The sequence below is a fragment of the Diadema antillarum genome, unplaced genomic scaffold (genome assembly GCF_040938485.1).
Source record: "Diadema antillarum isolate AM-2024a unplaced genomic scaffold, OU_Dant_1.0 seq00000264_RagTag, whole genome shotgun sequence".
Taxonomy (NCBI): domain Eukaryota; kingdom Metazoa; phylum Echinodermata; class Echinoidea; order Diadematoida; family Diadematidae; genus Diadema; species Diadema antillarum.
The window spans coordinates 121,220-145,201 of NW_027271302.1; the positions used below are offsets into that span (position 1 = coordinate 121,220).

General features: G+C 35.6%; 1 protein-coding gene across 1 annotated transcript in view; it reads left to right on the forward strand.

Annotated features, from left to right (window-relative positions):
• Nucleotides 1-1,782: 1,782 nt before the first annotated feature.
• Nucleotides 1,783-23,982, forward strand: part of LOC139729793 (uncharacterized) — a 55,909-nt gene continuing 33,709 nt past the window's right edge. The window contains exons 1-9 of the mRNA XM_071640724.1: nt 1,783-1,807; nt 2,663-2,971; nt 8,215-8,487; nt 10,041-10,175; nt 12,007-12,171; nt 13,978-14,127; nt 15,789-15,941; nt 17,192-17,323; nt 18,032-18,157. Coding sequence (XP_071496825.1) covers nt 1,783-1,807; nt 2,663-2,971; nt 8,215-8,487; nt 10,041-10,175; nt 12,007-12,171; nt 13,978-14,127; nt 15,789-15,941; nt 17,192-17,323; nt 18,032-18,157 — 1,468 coding nt within the window. The remainder of the gene's footprint in view (nt 1,808-2,662; nt 2,972-8,214; nt 8,488-10,040; nt 10,176-12,006; nt 12,172-13,977; nt 14,128-15,788; nt 15,942-17,191; nt 17,324-18,031; nt 18,158-23,982) is intronic.

Genomic DNA, 23,982 nt, shown 5'->3' on the forward strand with positions numbered 1-23,982 from the left:
AGTCACTATTTCTATCATTGACTGGGACTCAGGTCTGAATTATATGACTATCTTGAGCACATTTTCTCCAATCTCTCCCCCCCCCCCCCACTCTCTCTCCCCCTTCAGTCATTCAAAAGGACTCTCTCCTCTTTGTGTATGATACCCATGTTTGTCTGCCATATCATACAAATTGCAAGTGGATATATCCACATTAAAAGGGGTCATGTATGGGATGTCAGGTTTTTCTGTTCCCATCGTGCGTTGTACCTTCAATACGGTATGATCTTTTAGAACACTTTAAAGAGAAATGCCCTCAATTTGTTTAAAACCAGCTATCTATGCGTATCAAAACTGTTGCCGAAATAAAAATGTTAGGATAAAAATACATTGCACCGGAAAAACATCTAAGTATAAACACATTGAGGTCAAATAATATACGTTCATAAGGGTCATTCTCACGGGAAACTTTTGTTAAATGAAACTTTGCAAAATTACAAGTTTCCATTCACACTGTAATGAAACTTCTCAAAATCTTGTACCCAGAAAATGAAAAGCAAAAGTTTGCAATGAACATGCATGTAGGATGATGCCAGCGTGCAGTTTGTTTTGCACAGATTCGACACCACACAAAACTCTTTAGTGTTGTACACCCTGACTACTTCCTAATCCTGTGCATTTGTTTTTGTGTTTATTCCAATACATCGTACCTCGTAACTCTGTACCCACTCCTAAGGTTTCTTCTTCAAATGTGTTATTGCCACCTCGTTAATAGTCATAAGCACAGGAAGGACAAGCAATCAAATAGTACGCGAGTACTAAATTGTTATCCGTCAGCCTTTGACTGCCGAAGTATACATTCATCATGTTCATAACTGGGTGAAGAGGGCTATGTGACCAAAAACTCAATAGTTTTAATACTTATGCCTTGCGTTTACTATACACAATGCATGGTGTAGCGTGATATAAAAATACATTTCCTTACTGTCCAGTGCAACACCATACAGTTGGAAGTTTTTTTTTAAAATATGGCAAATTCAAACAAATAGATTGTTCAGTTGTAAACTTTTTCAAGTTTGAATTCAACAGTGACAGTTATGAGTAGGAAACACATGATGCAATGACCTCCCAAGCCTCCTGTTGCCCTACACACAAAATGTTGGCTACATGTTGTTTTTGACTTGAAATGATAAGAATAAGCCAGTTCGGAGATAGCTCATGTGCACATGGGTACAAATGACCTTTCATTTTTCTCAGTTGGTTAGGCATTTCACTAAATTCAAAGCGACATAATGCAGCAGCTTGCCCAACATAGCAATGTATGGAACTCGTATTCTAACAAAGAATGAACCTGTGTAGATGAAGTGACCAGAATGGTTTGTCAATCAACACTTTGGGAAGCATCTATTTCATTGTGCTGTTTTGAATACATTAACAAACTTTTTCTGTTAACATTGCCAAATACCCAGGCTTGCTGTCAGGTGGATGTACTGGCATGCACTATTTATAAGGATTCCATGAATAATCATAGCATTACAGTAAGAGGGTTGCTTATCTCAGTGAAATTAAAAACCAACCTGTCTCTCGGTACAAATGACCTTTTTCTGCTCATGCTCAAACTGGAACCCCGAACTGGCTTATACGTTGTATGTTTTCTTCATGTCAAGTTACGTGGCAATACGTTACAATAACCTGGCAAGTGATGATGACTTTAAAGGATAACACACGCACACACACACACACACGCACACACACACACACTTTGCTTTATACAGCTTGACCAAAAACATGCCTTACATAAAAATGTTTGCGCACCAACCACTGGGAGGTCAGTTTGTAAGATGATCAAGTCATCATATGCATCAGAGGTATATTGCAGTTGCAACCATACTGTCCAGTAATAACTCACAAAACTTTACAGTTCCTTCACATGTTATCTGAATGTCCAAATCTTAATGAAGCTGCTACCCTTCAGTTTTCTGGTCATTACTCTGTTTATGAAAGTCAGCTTCATAGTGTGAATGAATTGAGAAAAAAAATGGCATGCAGCAGGGGCGAATCCAGGAATTCCTTAAAGGGGAGGCGCATTTACAAAATTAAAGGGGTCCCGCCCAACCCTCCAATTTTTCTTTTTATTTCTGCTGTTTTAGCTAAAGATAGAGAGGGGGCGCGCGCCCGGTGCGCCCCCCTCTGGATCCACCACTGTGCAGTAACTGAGTTTTCCACAAATGCCATCGCACAATTCCATGAAAATATCAGCAGCTTTCAGATTTTCATTGCTGTCATATCATTTTTTTTTTCAATACCAGCATTTTCTGTAAACGTGCACATATTTGATTCTCCTCTTGATGCTCTTTTCAAAATTAATCATTGTCTGTAGGAGAACATTCTACATAGGTGTATTTATATGCAGTAACAATTTGAATATTTTATGGACTGACTTTTATCTCCCTACAATAAGAGACAAAATTATTTCTTTCAGAAATCTGTATGGCTTGAAATTCATTGGTGATGTAAAGACAAAAATATTACTTGATAAATTTTATATGGAAATAAGTAGAGGAATTATGATGTACTATTTGAATGCTGTAACTTGAGGAAACATCTAATAAAAGATGCAATTTCTGGATACCTAATATTACTTTTCTGAATTTCAATGATTGTGGTTTTTTTCGATATCCAGGTGAACGGGTCAGCATCACAACACTTTCAGTTGGATTTTCAGACATTGAGAATACAGCTTCCCAGATGCAATGCTATCGAAGCTTTCCATCCTCATCAGCCTCCCGTGACTTTGGCAGGACAGCACCAATCCCCAGTGACACTTCACCTGAGCCTCCAGCACCCCGCGACTATACTCTAGATATCAGACGCTTAAATTTTCCATCCACTACTGAGTGGGATGTGCAGGGATTCGGAGCATTTTACTGCCGTGGTTCACAAGAAGGATTTGACGACCAGACAATATCTTCATTCTTCAAAAGAAGTGATGGTATTACATAGTAGTTTATATATGTGCCTACAGATCAAAATTTAGATATTATTTCACATAATACTTTACCCATGATAATACTGGTGTTGTGACTTGTATATTTTCCCCTGACTTTTATGATAGAAGTTTTGTTGATAGAAATACAATTAACAACTCTATAGTCTGGGTGCCAGAAGAAAAAACATGTTTTCCCAACTTTGTTTTGATGGTATTAACCTACTCTGAGGGTGCTGATCTGAATCTGGACGATACTTTGTATCCATGTGAGTATTGAGATTTGTTCGAAATGGTCACCAAAGTGTCTGCCAAATTCCCACATAAAAGGTATTTAGAGACAGGTATACCTGTTATAGAGACCCCCCCCCCCCCTCACACACACACACAAGAGTTTTCAGAATTAAGTGCAGCATACTGGTATCAATATTCGTTTCACTGGACCAAAACTGTGAAGCTTGTTACCTATGTATGTTTCTAGTGTCTCATCTACAATGTTTTAATAATTATATTTAAGAGCAGATTTAAGAAATACCTGTTGGCATTGCACTGTGAAAAGTAAGATCGGCCAGAATTATTGATCCTGGGTAGATAAACAAACATAATCCATGGAAATTATTTTTTTGGGGGGGGAGGGGGGTGGGGTGGGAGTGGAGGGGTGTTCAAACGTGTGCCCTAAATATTGTATCAATTTCATTTACACTGTTATATTGTACATTTATAGGGCTTCCCAACACAAGTTATCCAATTTCTATAAGGACATGTTCTCATTAAAACACTGCATAGCTGTTGTGTTCCGGAATATATATGTGATTGATCAGATCTGAATGGAATCAATGCATTATTTTTTGAATTATGTACTATTATAATTTGTATATTTAAAAAAATGTAATCTGCAATATGTAACTTTGGAGGGCTATCGTTTCTTCATTGTTAGCTATGGAGAGCGCAATGTTAGTAGTGAGAAAGAAGAATTCTTTTTCTGTCTATTGGTTCCTAATTTTGTTAATAAATGTCACGCATGACTGGGTACACAAACTTGAAAGACACCATTCGTCATTAGCACTTTTTTCCAAGTTGGAGTGACACATGAAGGAACGATGGATGTATCACTGAATGAATGAGGTTTGTCAATGAAAGTGCCCCAAATAAACAGGCCAGCCAATACGATTGCAGGTTTGTGTTAAGGGTGTCTTCTAACATTTCACGGCCCATATAATTTACCATGGCCACCTGTCTGATAACCTGGTCACTCCCGCAAGGGCCAACTCACACGGTCCATCTTTCACTCGCATATTCAACACACAGCTCGTAACGACAAACCATTTTCTATTAAATTCAAGTCAATTCAATTCAGTTTTATTGCAAATCAATAGAAAGCATAACAGTAAGTCCGCAGACTAATAGTGCCATGCGTACAGAGTAAAAGTACATGTAAAGTTCCAGAACACAATTCTTCTCAATTGAAGAAAAAGAGGTAAAAAACGTATTAAGATATTCTGTCATGCCAATATCATATTCATTATAATCCTATAAATTACTTTTGCAGAAGGTTAAAACTGAATAGACATGTTGTGATATTGATGTAGACATACATATAAATTCAGACATTAAAAAATAGACAATATACATTCACTATATAAATATTATGAATAAATTTCCACATGCAGTAAACGGATTAAAAAAAACAACAACACTAAATCAGCGGATTTATAGTACCATACATTTACAAAATATAAAAAACAACAGTTCAACTCTCCATATCCTTCAAAAACAAACAAAACCATTCTACTATTCAGCTAATATCACATCACCTTACAGCATTACATGTCATTACTGTCATATTACTATTGCTCTGCACTTAGAAAATTCACTTCATGGGGATATTATACACTTGGACATAACATATGTAAATACACTGTACACAAACATGCACAACAGTGAGAAACAGGAAATACATTTAAGCTTCCATGCGTGTATAATGTAATTCTATGAAATATATCAAATATGAAAATTATAACAAATCCGGAAAAGAAAAACAAATCATATTAAACATACCCCTCTTACTATGTCTTGAATATAAAGCGAGAATATCGACAATGGTTAGCCCATGTGGGAGTGAACACCAAGTTGTCGACAACGTAGCCATGTTGAAGGTTATGAGCAATAAAAGGTTTGAAGAAACCCTGTTTGTAAACTGTCTGTAAACACAGACCTGCATTTGTACAGGCTGGCCTGTTTATTTTACCACTTTCATTGACAGATCTTTTCCATCCGGTGAGACATTCATTGTTCCTTCATGTGATACTCAAACTTGGAAAAAGTGCAACTTGTCATTGCTGTCTTTGAAGTCCCTGTACTCAGTCACGCATGACATTCATAAACCGGAATCAATAGAAAGAGAAAGAGTTCCCCTTTCCTCACAGTCAACAATGCGCTCTCAATAGCTGACAATTATGACGTCGCCCTAAAATTTGGATTACCTTTTTTTACTCTGTATAACTAATTTTCTCATAAATGGTGAAAGAATGTTGGTCTTAGCTAAGGAAGGGTGGTGTCCGAAATGACCTCAACAATGCCAATCTCTAATAAGATATCCTAATAATGCATTGTGTGTCTGAAAGGATTTTTTTTTCATGCACGTGCTGAAAACGTCTTTGTTAACATCATCAAAGTCTAGAAAACTATATGTAGGAACTATATCACTAATGACTCTATGCCTAAAAGACATACAAAATGTCTTTAAAACTGGCAGCCAAGATTGCTCCCAAGATGTGAAGTTGCATTATTTCCTCTAGTGTCACTGGTGCGTGCTTTTTGTTTAAATGTTGAAACCTGTATACTCTTAAAACGTCATTAAGTGGCTGTCATCCAGTGGCAGTGATTTCATGTAAGAAACCTCGGAAAGGGAGTGGGGAGGAAACACAAAAGGTGAAGTGATTTTATCACTCTGAGGGAGAATAGCACCCAGGGATTGGTATGTACATGCATGGTCATACTCAGGAATGTTTCCGGGGGAGAAGGACATGCAGGGAGAAAAAGCACCGTGACCAAGCAACGAGAGGGTGTAGGAGGGGATATCCACCTACTTTGCAAGGAAGCTTTTGCGTATTTAAGTGTGAAGTTCAACATTTTGGTAAACGCTTTCGGTGGAAAATTTTGACATTTTTAAGTAAGGAAAAACAAACAAACAAGGAAAACATGACACTAAGGGACGATATGAATGGCTAAAACATGGTATCTGTCACCTTGTGATCAGTGTGTGTGTGTGTGTGTGTGCGCGCGCGGGTGTGTGTATGTGTGTGTGAGCCCACGTGTGTGTGTGTGTGTGTGTGTGTGTTCATCTTGAATGTCCCCATCCTCTCCCCGGGGCCAAAATTGAGAATGTGGGTTTTTGTTTTATTTTGTTTGTTAGTTTGTTTGGTTGTTGTTGTTGTTGTTTGTTTTTTGAGCGGAGAACTATACTCCTCTCGATTTTTGTTCATCGCAATCCCTTTCTACTGGTACATGTCTTTTGGCTTATCTTGGTTATACTAGATAAGTGGCCAGTTATCGTATTCAACGCTGTCAGGGTTGAAGAGCAGCATTATTCAGATATACCACCCTCAAAAACCTTAACGGTTTTATGCTTTTGTACCATTCATTGGAAAATATTTTGGAATTTCAGTTATTGTTGGCCATTTTGACAGCCTCGAATGCCTCGAAATACTCAAGGGGGCAAGAGTTGCATCATTGGAATTCAGCTCAAAATTAGTTCAAGCCATATTGTTTTTTAAAATTTCTCCATCATTTATCAGAATATGTAAAGGCCCTATAGAAATTTGACTGGATTTACATCATCCCAGTTCTGTTTTACCACCCTCCAAATAGGATAAACCATCAAACAAAAGCGATGAGCAGACAACAAAGCAAGATTGTATAGGCCTGAAATTTGACTGTTGCACCCAAACTATACTATAACAATAACAGTCAGTTTGATTTATTAAAGCTTATGATCATTTTGGTGCCATCCATCTTGGCGTCCCTCCCAATATATATATCCCTAGTTGGCACCTTAGGGAGACATATTGGGGGGAAGTGTCTTCATTAGGGAGACAACTGGTCATTAAGGAGACAATTTTCGTGTCTCCATTGCGTAAATTGCCATTGAACATGTATTTTAAAATTTGCATATAAAACAAATGGAAATGTCTTCCAAATGACCCATCTAGGAGTATATATATATATATATATATATATATATATATATGTATTTCTGGATTTCATTGATCAGTACAAAAACATTGTCCTTTTCCAGGAAACATATGATTTATACCTTTTTGAAATCACACAAAAAAAAAAAACACATTTGATAGCATTCAATGATCGTAAAATTACCAGGCGTCTAATCCTTTTTTTTTTTACTATACTCTCTAACACACACGAACACAAATAACTCTAGAATCGTTAATAGACAGAAAACGAGGGAAGAAAAAAAAAAGAGAAAAAACAGCCTTTAATGGAAACACTAAATATTACCAAAGACAAGACAAAACAAACCAAAGGCGCAAGAACACACACTACAATCTTTAAAAAAAAAACGTATAAAAAAATATTGAAAAATAAATACTGTCAACAGATGTTGGGCAAATATCACATTAATTTCCACACCTATGATATTTAAAACCCAGTTTTACAAGCTAGCATGATTGTATGGGGCTCATCATTTTGTATTTCTGTCACTTTGAGACATCTTTATACCATGAAATAGCCAGAAACATTTGTGTTCAGTACGTCCTTTATTTGCTGCAATCAAAAGACATGACATGCATTGCGGTTTATATTTTATATTCCTTTCTTTTGCATAAGTGCCAATGAGTTTGCTATTTCTTTGAGAAAAAAATGGTAATGTTAAAATAAAGTGAACTTTAATGAACTGAACTACTATAGCGAACATTTATTTTCAAACCTAAATTCGGATATGAGAAACAATCTTATACGATTTTTCTTTGAACTAAATGTTTGACACGAGTACAGTTGTAAGCCAGGTCTTATGTACTTGACATTGATGGTTTTTAAAATGCCAATATTGCCTTCAAATGCGATAAATGATCGCCAATATGGATTTGGGGTGTATACACAGTTGATCTTGATCGTAACTACCTGTCAAACAATATGAAAGAGAGAACATACCAATCTGTAGCTGAAGAGTAATATTCAAGTCTAGTCATGGTGTATTGATTATAGACTATATTATTTCTGTGCATTAGCCTGCTTTGAGCCTGTGGATGGGAGATTCACCCGTACAGTGAATGTTGGTGACACAGGAGTGATAATTCAAATGATAGCTACAGGTAGTCTTGGTTGTTCTTCTGGAACCATTGTCTGGAGAAAAGATGGAGGAGCTCCTGTGTCAGGACAGATGACCACCACGTTCACATTCTCTAATCCAATTGTGGCTGAGGATGAAGGCATCTATGAGATTCACTACAGTAACATGCGAGGTCAAGGAAGGGGAGCCTTGTACAGAATTATTGCTCGTGGTAAGTCATTTTATCTATGACAAGTTTGTGAGTGAAAGCAGTGTATCAGTAGAAAAGAATTGTCAATGTTTCGTCTACCTGCCTGCATTTGTGTCAGAGTTTAATCTGGTGTCGGTATCATAGACATGGTGTGGTCAAAGTGCAACTTTACAAACAGTAATTTACACAGAGTGCCTTTTCCAGTATCATGAAAATATGAGAGAACAAGAGCCCCCATTTCTGGTAAGTATATGACATTCTTGACACAAACTGACCAATGGATTTGAATGGACACTGATTACTGAATGTATGCTGAGGTATCTTTGGAAATAGATTGGAATCATCCATGCAGAATGGATCTTTATTTTGTGCCTTTATAGTGGTAAGCACTTATCAATTTACAAAATATGATATAGTCTTGGGCTAAATTACAAATGACACCTGTCCGTCTATCGAAGGAAACCAAAGCAAATAAAAGAAAAAAAAGGATTGAGTGAAAGCAGCAATATCAGTAGAAGACGTCTGTTCTAGAAAGTTTGAGGAAAATCAAACATTTGATTCAAAAGTTGTGATTTTTTGTTAGGTTTCGTTGCCGTCATCACTGGATATGAGACTACTTTACTTCGTGGCATCATTGTGGCCAACAATGTAAAGAGAGAGAGAGAAAAAAAAAAGAAGAAGAAAATTCAATGTATTTTCACTTGTCCAACATAATGAAAGAGTATTGTTGTTACTTCTTAGGCGGAACACTATTACCCTTAGTTACATGCTTATGGGATGTGTGCTTTTCATGAAAAATAAGATTTTGTGGAATTTTTCCTTATATTTTGTTTATATTGTCGTCCGAAATGATGTCATGAACTCTAGTAGCCTTCTTATCCAGCAATGATAACACCAAAACTTGAAAGGTTCATAACTTGTTAATCAATTGTCCAATTTTTCTCAAAATTACAGTGATGTGGTTTATTATTATTGCTACTTTCACTCAATGAACATTTATATTGGGCTTTGGTTTCATTTGATGGTTGAACCTTTTTTTTTGTCAAATTGCAAGTCTTTATGCTTGCACAGTTATCTACAGTTTTGTTCAATTGGTGTTTTATTTCTTTCATTTCATCCCCTGTAGATTGGATGATGAGGATTCAAAAATTTGACATATGTTTCCGACACCAAATATTCTGCATTTGTGCAGATTTCTGCATTGTCTAATGTAATTTTTCCTTTTTTTGTGCTTAGGTACTCTGCCATTTTCCATTTTTCCACTTTTTGAAGGTCTTGCCTGCAAAGCTCCAGTATGATAAATATGTCACTAGATTCTGGTAAAGGGACAGTGTTTACATGTGAAACAATGTACTAATTAAATGAAATATGATTTTGATCCATCATGGCAAAAAAAAAGAAAACAAAGGTAAGAAAACAAAAGCATTGATGAACCATGCAAACACATACACTTGTTTGATTTTGGTCAGGTCAGGTTAATTATTTTTTAGAATCTGGCCAATTGACCTATAGTTACGTTGGATAAATTCAAATTTAGCTGCATCTTGCATAATTCTATTTTCTCTTATGCATAGATTGTCCAGCTGGTAAATGGGGCCCCACTGACTGCACCAGGATCTGTGACAAATGCTACAATGGTGGAGTTTGTGATGATGAGACTGGCAAGTGTATTTGTCCAAACAATTTCAAAGGACCAAATTGTTTAGACAGTAAGTACACTGTACACACTTAAATATATATATATATATATATATATATATATATATATATATATATATATATCATGATCTCATTAACAATGTATACTCCAGGGAAATTCAAACTTTATGGAGATCTAAATATAAAAATGACCATGCTTGTCATGTCTTAATAAACTACGTAAGGTGAAGCAAAGTCCACTGTCAAGTTGACTTTGTAATGATAGAAAGAATCATATAAAGATTTTTTTTTTTGTCTTGACATGGGCACAAAAGAAATAGATCACCTCAAATCTTCGTAAAATTGTACTTAATGGTAGATACTACATGTAGAAATAAATCACTCGGATAGCACAAACCTCAACCAAGCAGCTCATTTCCACCCATTCACACATGATGACAATCGCCCAATTTCCCAATACTGATGCCTTTTGTTTACGTCATCAGCTTCCAGCTAAACACTTCAGAGCGTGTGTGTAAACATCAGATATGCGATATATCTGCCAAAAGCTAAAAAAAAATCAGGAATCCGTACAAATTCTAGGGTCACTACCAAAATTTAATCATCTGACCCTTGTGTCATGATCAACTTTTCCTGCAAGTTTCATTTAAATTCATTCACACTTTCGAGTTATTTATTTTTTTTTACACAGCATACAAAGAAAGAAACAAACAAACAGACCATGCCAATGAAAACATAATTTCCTTCCTTGATTGAAGTAGTAACAACTCTAAGCAGGGGAAAGGACCATATTCTCTGAATTGACAATGACTGTAGAATTTCAATGCAAGTATATATGAGAAAGTGAGGTCGTGAGTGACATCATATCTTTTCCAGATGAAAATATGATTTTAACTGACATTATTGTTTAACAAAACTTGTTAAAACTTCAAAATATGATATTTGTATTGTTATTAGGTGCTCTCTATTGGAACTATACAAGTAGGTCTATTTCCCATTATCTTTGTTGGTCAATACTCATTTCTTTGAAAATCCATGTGAATGCAGACTCATGCTTCCTCTCAAGACCTCATAATGGTTTCAGAATTATGGACTAATGGATCTACATGAAATGTCTTTTATGTGTTATGATTTTCCTCAAATAAAAGTGTTCAATGTCTTCTAACCCTGTTAGTCTTGTAGGAAAATTTGGAAATTGATACCATAATTATGTCCATATTAATTTTCAGAAAACGCTGAGACACTATGAAAGGACTCATATTCTGTGGAAGATGGAGTATGAGTATGTTAATTTTCAAGAAACGCTGAGACACTGTGAACGAGTCATATACTCTGTGGAACATGGAGTAATAGTATGTCATTTTCAGGAAACACAGATGCAGTTTTTGTGAACTATCTTGTTATGCGACCAACCCGGATTAAAATGATAGATGTGTATAAGTAGCGTCTTAACACTCTAATATTTGGGTTCCCGTTAATGGATATTCATAAAGACAGCCTGCGCACGCCCTGGATACCAATCATTTGAAAACAAACTAATAAAGGCTATGAAAGGCAATATATCTGATACCTGTCTGTCAAGATATGAGTTAATCATATAATAATAGTGTCATGTTACTGCATGCCACTTTTTTACAATGTCTTTACGTGTAACTGATCGTGATCGAAGTACATTCATACATACACAAACAGTTCAATGGATGCATAATACGCAAGGCACACAGAGTGGACATCAATGCTTACAGAGTGGTTCAGTGACAGCATTCAACCAATGTTTATTGAATCATGGACATTTTGGCAAAATGTTTGAAATACAACTGTAGTTACCGCAAACCTTTATTTAAGTACATAGGCCTATGTGTGATTGATTTCTTCTTATAGTCTGCAACCCAAATGGTGGGAATCGATTTGGACCAAACTGTGAGTTCAGATGTACATTTAGAGCGAGTGATCCACCTGACACCTGTAGTCCTTTGCAGTTCTGCCTGCCTGATCCATTTGGATGTTCTTGTGACACAGGAAGACAAGGAATCAACTGTGATGCAGGTAAGGAATCATTCTCCTGTGAGTCTATTCAAGGCTACAATCAGCAAACTGAGATTTATCGGTCTCCCCACTCTATGACTACATGAGAGTGAATACAATTTAAAAAACCTGATGCATGCAGTACAAGTGTGATGCTATTGTGTATTTACTGTCTAGAAGTCAATGTCTCAGATGTGCTAGTGCAAGATTCTATCATCCAGTTCAGTTGTCTGAGCACTACAGAACTATAGAAGAGCCTGCCAGTCATTTCAGCAAGTGTAGTGACCATTTTCTTTTCTTTCTTTCTTTTTCTCTCTCTCTCTCTTTTTTTTTTGGGGGGGGGGATTTCTTTTCTGTTTTGTTTTCTTTCTTTGTTTGTTTGTTTGTTTGTTGTTGTTGTTTTTTTTTTTGGGGGGGGGGAGGGGGTGGTGTAGCTATCGTCAAAGATCGATACACGATTGTATGCATTTTTACAGGCTTGAATGAGCCTGAGTCGCTTAGTAGTGCATTTCTTGCACCCCCCCCCCCCTCACTGAGGACGGACTGAAGCAAGTCATTCAAGTCTATGAAAGGTTTGCCAGGTTACATGGCCCACCAATTCGCTGACATACTGTAAGTAGTGAATGTAAGAAAGCTAGTGTAAAATTGACGCTGGTGTTCAAGAATTAATGTAAATTGTCCTTGAGAAGAGATTGGCTGAAAAAGGCTGATTCAGGCCATAGATTTAATGCCCATGTATTAAAGTGTATGGTTCAGACACAGCACAGCACACCTGCGCATATGTAGGTCAAATCCACTATTTGATCCCAATTCTTGAATTTACTGAATGGGATGAAAACATGATGTAAAATTCCATAGCAACAACAACGGAGGGATTATCAGTTCAAATTGAAATTAAACATGCTCTATCATCAGCATTCTATTCATGACTAATACCTCTTCAAAGCAATAGCATCATCATTTCAAAAGTTATTAAGAGTTGAAAGGGAAGGATGTGTAAAGGGATTGTGAGAAATTAAAAGAACCTCTAAGACATACTAAATCACAGCATTTTACCCCCCCCCCCCAAAAAAAAGGAAAAAATCCAGAAAAAAAAGCCATTCCTGCTATGACCCCAAACCTTAGCATAATGTAGAAGTAGAATTGCTCTTTCAAAAAAAAATAATAATATGAAAAACTCAAGATTGATAAATTGACCTATATATAAATTATTTTGAGTCTTCACATAAAATCACGGTGAATGACTTGTTGTTAGTTTTGTGATGCATGGTCACATATGTAACCATGTTTTATTGATAGTATAAAATTATGGGCATAGAATGAATTTTCTTATATAAACCATTTTTTTTCACAGAAATCTTATAAACTATGGCTAGTTACATCAGCACTGATTAGCTAGTGTAATTTCTACCACATACTTAAATTGTTTGGTTATAAGATCAGAAAAAAAGAGTTGTGTAACGTGGTTTATCGTGGTTGGTGTTTTGTTGTTTGTTCCAGAGAAGCATATGTGTTGGATCTGACTTTATTTTTAGGTGTTAACCTTTTAGAAGTTAACCAATAGAGAAACAATGAAAAATGGCCGACAAGGACTATACTTGAAATTGATATTTAAGCATACAGAAAAGACTCGCTCTGATGTGACATGTATGTATGATACACCGTATGTCATAATGGAATGATGTTGAATGTGGGAGCACATTCAGCTCATTACAAGAGCTTCAGATAATGTGGTGTTGTTGTTGTTTTTTTTTTGTAACTGATTCTTCATTTTTCCCAAAAATATATTCCATGTCTCCTGTGTTCACCCTCTTTGCTATCACAAAGTTTGTACCAATGGACGTTATGGAGCTGGATGCAGTCAAACATGTCACTGTCAGTCTGGTATATGCAACAGATATAATGGAATCTGTACAGATTCTTCTGAAACACCTACTACAGCCTGTGAGACAAACTGGTCTGGGAACAATTGTCAGAGTGAGTATTGAAACCTACTCTGCCTTTCGTATCAAATCTCATTGGAATTTACAGTATTGCTGTAAAGAAAATCTTTTCAAGACAGACAAAAGATCAAAATCTACTTGCTACAATGCATCCTTGTTGGAAGGAACATCGACACAAGTACCATATCATGAAAAGTGAAGTATAAAATAAATAGCCCCATTGAATGTTATGGCAAATTTAATCCTACTTTGTATGTACATGGGCTGTGATGCATTTTTCTCACTGCCTCTTCAATAGCATTTTCTGAATGTCATTTTCTTGAATTTCAGTCAGATATTAACCTGTGGATGAAACAAGTAACTACTAGAAGGCTTAGTGTCCATGAAATGGATTGTACTATTCTCAAAGCTATTTACATGTATATGGTAATTAAGGAAGACTATAAAAAAGGAAAATTGTATGTAATATTGCCTTTAAAAGACATCTAAGTGAGATTTTTTTTTATTATTGACAGTTGTCATTTCAAAAGCTGTCATTTTGTCGAGCCCACCGGAGGTGTGGGGAGACTAAGGGATCGCCTGCAGCGTCCGTCCGTCCGTCGTCTGTCCGTAACGCTGCAAAAACTTGAATAACTCTCTACTGAGGATTTCAATTTCAATCAAACTTGGAGGAAAGAGTGGTTATACAAAGTTACACATTTTACCAAACATGAAGGGCACCTCAAGGTCAAAGGTCACAGGCAGAGGTCAATTAACTTAAGGGCCCAATGTTAAGTTTTTAGGGCGTGTTTCGTTTATGGCTCGTAACTTTTGATGTATCTGTCTGTTTGTGACCAAACTTAGATGGTAGATGTCCCATGGGAAGTTGAAGGTTACCACAAGGTCAAAGATCACAGCCAGGGGTCAACGAACTTTTAGGGCCCAAAGTTAAGTTTTTATGGCGCATTTTGATCATGGCTCATAACTTTTGATCCCTTTGTCCGTTTGTGACCAAACTTGGATGGTAGATGTCCCTTGGGGAGGTGAAGGTCATCACAAGGTCAAAGGTCACAGAAAGGGGTCAACAAATGTTTAGGGCCCATTGTTTAGTTTTTATGGCGCGTTTCGATTATGGCTCATAACTTTTGAACCCTTTGTCCGTTTGTGACCAAACTTGGATGGTAAATGTCCCTTGGGGGGTTGGAAGGTCACCACAAGGTTAAAGGTCATAGGTGGGTCAATGAACTTCTGGGAGTTAGAAAAATATTAATTTCTTGTACGCGAATGGGCGAGACACAAGTTGGCACTTGCCTTGTTTTTATATGGCAAGTAACTTTCTAGGTTAAATGGAAATTGAGCATTGAAAAAAAAAACAATTTGAAGTAGTGCATGGTTACTTTTTTGATTAAAAAGGCAGAAGAGCATCATTTATATAATTCAATACTTAAGAAAGAGAAGGATCATTGTAGTGCATGGTTAATTTTTTTAATCAAAAGGTAGAAGAGCATCTTTTATATAACTCAATACATAAGAAAGAGAAGGATCATTGGTTTTAAAGATTTTTAAAGTGTTTTTAGAAGAAAAGTACACAATTGTATCAATTTTTGCTGTGGGTGACTGTATTTCCCCAATTTCTCTATTATCGAGCAAGAAGAAAAGGATGCTAACAATGAAGTTAATAATTCTTATGCCTGATTTGTTCATTCTTTTTACCAGTCCCAGATGTCTGCGATGTTGGTTACTATGGACCTGACTGCACGGATAAATGCCACTGTTTAAATGATGCACCATGTGACAAGATAACAGGAGAATGTCCAAATCGGGAGTGTGCTCCTTACTTCAACATCTATGATGGAGTGAACTGCCAAGGTGATAACATAATATGCTTTCATGATTTTCTGAATTTTCTGCTAGTTTCTTCTGAATACATTCCTGAGACCCAGTCATCAACATTTCATACCTTTACGGGACATTGTGTTTTTCCTGTATCTTGTAAACTAACAAAATCTGGTAAAGAAATCGTGTATTTTCAGTCTTGTTATAACCGGGAAGTGGGGTTGTATCACCCCAAGATCTCGGCCGTAGATCTCCCGATTGCCTCAAAATTTTGCATGAGGGTAGAGGATAAAATAATCTACACACCCGTGTGGCTGAATTTACAAAAGTTCTTTCCTTTAATTTCATATGAATTGATTTATTCTAATTCATGCGAGAATTCATATCTTTGGGTATTTCTCACTGAATAAAGCTTTAGGAATAGCAATTTTTCGTACAAGTGTCTTTTATAACTTCCTTATCAATTCCGCAAAGGAAATAATATGTTGTGATTTTTATTTCTTATGCACACAATTTATTCTTTTCCGATTTTCTTATATATTTCTCTGGGGTAGGTGTGTGTGCATAAGTATATTTTGGAGAGGGAGATAGAGAGAGTGAGAGAGAGAGAGAGAGAGAGAGTGTGTGTGTGTGTGTGTGTGTGTGGTATTTTACACTTTTTGAGAAAGTTATGATGGAAAGTATTTGAATAACTTGGAAAAGTTTCTGATTTGGTCCATAGGTTTATACAAAGTCATATGTAGAAGTAGTGAAGTTTCAGCGATATATGTTCGGTTAACGTAATCTGACACCCGTATTTGATATCAAAATGTGTGGGAAGGATCACAACAAAAAAGTCAAAGAATTTTGTTTCGAAATTTTACAGCGTTAGGGAGCACCGACAAAAAAATCGGAGTATAAATAGGTGGTTAAATGCCTTTTAGTTTTATGTGTGACATCACATTTTCTTCTGCTTTTTTTTTTTTTTTTTTTGGTTTTTGCTTGTGGACTTTGCAACGTAATCATGGCAATTATGTATGCCATCTGTTCTTTGAAAATTACTTTCTTGGAAATAATAATTATAGGATGGCAAAAATACCTGAATATTATCAATGCATAATGTGACTCATATATCTGCTTAATCGGTGCAAAAAAAAAAAATCTTAAATGGTAATGGAAGTTAACAATCCATCATTCTTGTAACATTGACTGATAGTGCAAAGTTTTTTTCCTTTCACTGTTTGAAGTTTGTATTAGTACCTGATATAGTGAATCCATTATCATTTCTTTGCATGATCCACCAGAGTGTCCTGGAGCATTCTATGGCCTTGGGTGTATAGAGCCTTGCCACTGTGATGAAAGCACCTGTGACAAAGTGTCAGGAATCTGTACAGGACAGTGCTTACCAAACTGGGTGGAGAGGGACTGTCAAGCAGGTAGTGCAGAGAATGCAACTTAAAATAACGATTTTTAGTAATGGGATCATCTTTGTACGGTGGAAATGACAGGTGTATGGTCTTCTTTTTGAGTCTGGCCTGGAACATTCATCCTTGAGCAGTTTTTTTTTCTTTTTTCTTCCTCACAATGTCACTACCTACCTAGTAAACTGGGTAAAAAAATAATAGTTTGGTCTTCTGATAAAGCAATTACTCTGAAGAAGCCATCCTAGGTAAGGCATCATTATTACTATCATCATCATCATCCTCATGTTACAATTTCTGTTACGGCGTCAGCATTATCAAGAATGATTACAAATTAGTGAAATGGGAGTAGGGGAAGACTTTTTCCATCACTTTATTGATTGACATAAAGAAAATGTTACGAATAGCCTTGTTTTTATATATTTACAAAAGTGAGCAGTCATACAATGAGAGAACATCAACTTGTCACTAAAACGAATAAACAATATTAGTTCAAGGGTGATATGGCCTGTTAAGCTAAAAATTTGTTCATCAACTTGTGATGGGAACTAACTGATAGATAATGCTCAAAGACACTGTGAACTTATTCTCTATAGTCACCTGTAAAATGGATCACTTTGCACCAGGGTGTGAGGAAACTGTGTATTTCAACCGCTATCTACTAAAGAAGACTAAGAGTCGTTATCATGAGAATGGTGCAACTGTTATTTTCTTTCCTTTTAGGAATTTCCCGTCTCACCAGTGTCAAAGTAAATCCAAACCAGCCGTCATCCCTCACCTGTGCTGTTGAGGGAGACCCACCACCTAATGCAGCAGATGTCAGCCTCTACCAGCTCATGGATGGTGTACGTGAATACTCTGGCATCAGTCAAACCCAGAGTTCCTTGGATGCATCTGGAGAAAAGCTTATGGTAGTTTTCACAGTTAATCAAGTGACTGCTGGAGAATATGAATGTGCCTTATATGGAGACCGAGCAAGCTTTAGTATTGATATAATGACATACGGTAAGACATATGTCTTAAATATATTGTTGGATGTGCATCATGTTTGTAGCCACATGTAATGTGTGACAGAGGCATTGTTTGCAACTCATTTAAACCTGAAACTTGTTAAATTTTTACTATCATTCTTCATTCTACATATGCCAAACATTTTGCATTGTTTGAGATCTTAATACAATTTTTAAAACTTTTTTTCATCTGTATAGGAAAATCTAGTTCAATCATACTCCACAATCACTCCCTAGTGAGGTAGAATTTCATTTTTTTTTTCAAATTGAATAGTAACCAGCCAATATAATAGAAATATAATTATTCTCACCATTTTTTTAATGCTTCCAGGTAGAATTCAATCAAATTCGGAAAGTGATGTTACCTTGTCAATTTGGATACTGTATAGAGTCCCAAAGGAGGACTCCAATATCAACCAATAAGCCAAGATACAAAATTATTCTTTGCAAGAGGTAGATATGTAGATACTTTGATGACAAAAATAGAATTTCATTTAAAGAGTGTCCTATTTTGGATTTGTAGTAGGGTTGCCAAGATTTGATTAAATTGTTAAATGTTTACATTGGCTGGGCACCAAATGAGAGCAAAGAAATATACATATATATATATATATATATACATATATATATATATATATACATATATATATATACATACATATATATATATATACATATATATATATATATATATATATATATACTGACATCAAAGGACTTAACCACAAAAATTGTATTGATTGATTGATTGAATGTTAGTATATGATAAATATGTTATTGTTTGAGAAGGTTAGAATAATTTTAGATAGAATTAGTGATTGATGTAAATGTAGGAAGATGTATAATAGGTAATGTAATAATGGTATATGTATTTTTGGGAAAGTTGAATTGTAGTTAAAGTAACGTGGTTGTAGGTATGTAAGTATTTGGATAAATAGATTCATGTGTATGAATTATATTATGTATGCGGATATGTATGTTTGTATGTATTATAAGGGGTGTATTAATATGTAGAAATTGTAATGGTAATTTGGAAGTTTTTTTGTATTGTTGGATGGTGAAAATTTTTGAGTATTGGTAGTTTTTGATTGATTATTGAGAACGAGCCTTAGTACAGGAACGCCCCCCCCCCATATACACAAATACATATAAGATTCACCCGACCACAACCTTCACACAGACAAGACTACAAGACCACACTCAGCACCAACACAGTAAGTTTTGTTTTGAGATTGTATTTAGTAATAGTATGCTGATTTGTTTTTTGTTATAAAATGCGCTGAATTGAGGTATGTTTTATGTTGCGTATATTTTGAAATGTATAGTATATGAGGCTAGTTGAGTTCAGTATGATTTTATACCTAGGTTGATTTTATTTATACGTTGTTGTCATTGACTGTATAGATCCTGAAGAAGTGCTTTTCACCCGAAAGCTCGATGATTAATGGGGTGCTACCCAACACCAGCCACGTCTATATGTGCAAGACTTGCTGTCAATATATATATATATATATATATATATATATATATATACATATATATATATATATATATATACATATATATATACTCTCAACAAAAAAGTAAGTTCCCCCCTAGCATTTTTTGATATATCTCAAAAAGTATTTTACCAATTTTCATAATTCAAACGGAAATGGATAAGGAATTTTATTACTCATAACATGGGTGGCAAATCATTGCACCAGATATCATTATTGGTGTGAAAAAATGTATTTTCTGTCAAAATGCATGGAAAAAAAGTTGCACTTTAGTGATTTGCAATGACTTTTACACAAATAATCAAACAATCACTCATGATTCTGAACATTCAAGCATGGTTTATTGTATACTTCTCTATCTCTTTCTTTTCATGAGCATACAGTGAAGTATTTGATAACTGATATGCCCACCATCCGCTTCAATGACCAGCTGGCATCTGTTCCTCATACTGTTAACTGAAGTTTGTAATTGGCGCTGCTCAATGTTGGCCCATGCTCTCTGCAAGATGCGCTAAAATTCTTGCAGTGAAGTGTCATCTTTCACCTATTTGCTCGCTTTCCGCTTAATATCCCAAATATTCTCTACTGGATTACAGTCAGGGGATCTTGCAGGCCACTCCATACGTTCGGTGCCATTTCCTTCACAAACTGATCTACAACTTGAGCGCATGATGCAAAATGGCCATAGGCGCATGAATGTGATCAACCCAAATTGGAATTACAAATCACATGGCTTCTACCAACATTTTAATATTGAAAAGGCCTATTGTTTAAAAAGTATGCATAACATCTGTTTAATAGGGAAGCACATTGTACCTGAAGAAATTCCTGAGAATTGCACAATTTAAAAAGGTCATTTGCTAACTTGCATAGTAAATGGATACAATATACTTCATAAAGCCTGAAGTGCAACTTTTTTCCCGTGCATTTTTACATAAAATGCGTTTTTTTTTTACACCAATAATGATATCTGGTGGCAATGATATGCCATTCATGTTATGAGTAATTAAATTCTCTATCCATTCCCGTTTGAATTATGAAAATCCGTAAAATATTTTTTGAGATATATCCAAAAATGTTAGGGGAGAACTTACTTTTATTGCTGAGTGTATATACATACATATATATAATTCTAGGTGTTAAAAAAACATTTCCCACTTTTGATCCTTAATAGTTCAAAAACTGTCTATCAGATAACACTGACATTGATATGAGCAGTAGCTGAATAGTGTACAATTTTATTGAAGGTAATTTGAATATGATAGCATAAATAAGTTTCATTGAATTCAAGATTTATTTTTAAAGATTTATTTCAAGATTTATTTTGTTTCAAATTGTGCTCAATTTTCATCCCTCTCTACACATTTTTAATTTTGCACAGGGCTCAATTGGTGTGTATGGGAGTGTGTCCTGAACAATGGCCAGGATTGGAATGCTCTATAAATGAGAAATTCCACTATCACAGCTAGTCTTTATTCATCCTGAAATGTAGTGTACGCAAGCACATGAAAACATGTGCTTATTTTGTTCATGTGCATGCATTTTACCCTTTACTGTGTATTCAGACTAGCAGTGCCCAGGGCAATCCACATGAATTATTAATAAAGCATTCATGTGCCTTAATTGGAGCAGGAGTCCAGAAGCTTAGTCAGCAGAGCTCTGAAAAGGTAGTATTCATGGTATTCATGTCTATTAATTGTTCAGGGTCATTGTAAGCACACACTCACACACATCATTGGTTCTTGTGTAGAGTTCAATTTTGTACAGAGGGTTCAAATTTGACCAAAATCTGGAACTTTGTACCTTGAAAATTAACCATGGATTTAACAAAACTGATTCATGTCCTCATATTCAAATCACTTCCAACTAAATTGTACACTATTCAGCCATTACTCATATCAATGACAGTGTTATCTGATGTATAGATTTTCAACTATTTAGGATAAAAGATGGAAAATGTTTTTTTTTTCTAACACTTAGTATATTTATATCTTTTTAAAACAAATATACCCGAAGATTATAGTTGTCAGACTTGGAAAAATCCTTTATGAGATTACACTGTCTAAATGGTTACACAGACTTACACAGACCAGTGTTTCCTCCAATATACAAAAGAGAGTATAAATTTGCTTACCTTCAAATGTTATGGTGGATGCAGAACTGCTAAATCCACGTTCCTTGTTGCATATTCATGTATTCCTTTTTAGGGGTTAGGACCTTTTCTGCATAATATAAACAAGTTTGATCCCCCTCCCAAATTTGATTTGCTAAACAAATCTATCTTTTGAACAGCTGCATGCCTTTGAGAAACGCAATGTGAAGTAAAGTTTCTTTAAATGTCATTCCCTGTTCTGAGACTGATTGGAAATGAAATCAGATGTAGTGTCATTCCCTGTTTTGAGTCTGAATAAAGATGAAATCAGATGTATTATTCTTCCTAAATTCGGCCTTGCATGTGTAGTTTCATACTAGTGATTATGCAGATAAATACATGACTAACTAGTCATAACACTTGAGATGCAATGAATATTCACGAATATTCTGCTTAATCTTACATATCCGCCACGAAGTGTCGTGGGGGGGGGGGGGTGTCCATTTTGGGGGTTTGTCCATCCGTCTTTCAGTCCTCCCGTCCTTCCTCCCATTTCATAATCAGTTTCCAAATGAATCTTTCTGTAAGAGCGGCCGGACGAAGTTGTGCCTATTAGTTTTTGGTTGCACACGCTCAAGGTCAATTGCCAGAGGTCAAGATAACATTCTTCAGATTTTACTATTTCCCCCATATCTATAACATGCCTCAAGGATTTTTTTCTTGAGACTTAGTGTTATACATGCATTACCAGGTAAAGATTCTCTAGGGTAGGTTTTGGGCCATAGGGTCAAAATTCAAATGTCAAGCGATAAAATTTCACTTTTTCTCCATATCTCGAAAATAACTTAAGATGTCTTCATGGAAGTTGGCATATATGCATGCATGAGTGGATGAAGTTGTGCCTGCTAACTTTTGGCTGAACATGTTCAACGTCAAAGTCCACGGTCAAACTTTTACAATTTCACTATTTCACCTAAATCTATGCAATGGCCCACGATTTTGTTTTTCTTAACATTAAATTTCAACATAAAGATTATCTAGGGATAGTTATGGGCCATGAAGTTTTAAGTCAAAGTTTAAAGGTCAATGGAGTATGTACGTTAAAATTTCACCTTTTTTCTCCGTACATATCAGAAATGGCTCAAGGTATCTTCATGAAACATCAATCATATGCATGTTCTGCCGAACAATGATCTTTTGAGACTTTTTGGCTCAAAGGTCAAAGATCAGGTTGAAAGGCTTCAATTCCACTATCAATGCTAAAATGAAACTATTTCTCCATACCTTGATGATTACTCAATGCATTCACTGAATAAAAGTAGTCCATGCATGCTTGCCTGAACAGTGACTCTGTAGGGAAAGATTTTGACCATTGGGTTAAACATCAAGAGAAAATGTTCAAATGTCACAATTTGCCCATATTTTTACCTGCTCTCTTAAACAATTTAGCCATCCATCCGAATGAAACCCAGTACAAGGAAAGTTAACTCTCAACACAATTGTTACAAACATGTAATTTGAAGTTTTTGCCAGTTATGTGAAACTGTCATCTCACATTGTCAAGACGTACATGTACTTTAGACCTATTGGGAAAACCGTGCATTACGGCAGAGGCATGCCAGTCGATACATTTCTAGTTTGTTTGGGGGTTTTTTACCAACAGAAAATATCACGTCAATTTGTTATTTATTGGATACATGAATCATTATATTTGGCCCCATAACAATATCACATATGCAAAAACAAAACAAAACAAAACAAACAAACACTGAAATGAAAAACAGAACAAACATGTAAGAGTAATCACTCAATTCTATCATCTCCAAAGTCAACTTCCAAACCTTTCACTCTGTATGCTTTGGATTTCGTGGTCATGATCAGTACATGAAATATGCAAGCTACATGAATATATTTGAATTCAAACCAACTTTTAACTCAATTACCACCTCAGAAGGGAGAAGAAAATCATATAGATGTATCTAAACATACATACATACTAGTATGACTCGTTTGGATCTAGTTTTGATATCAGAGTTCCAGTATAATGTTAAATTTCATTAAAGCATTAAGTAT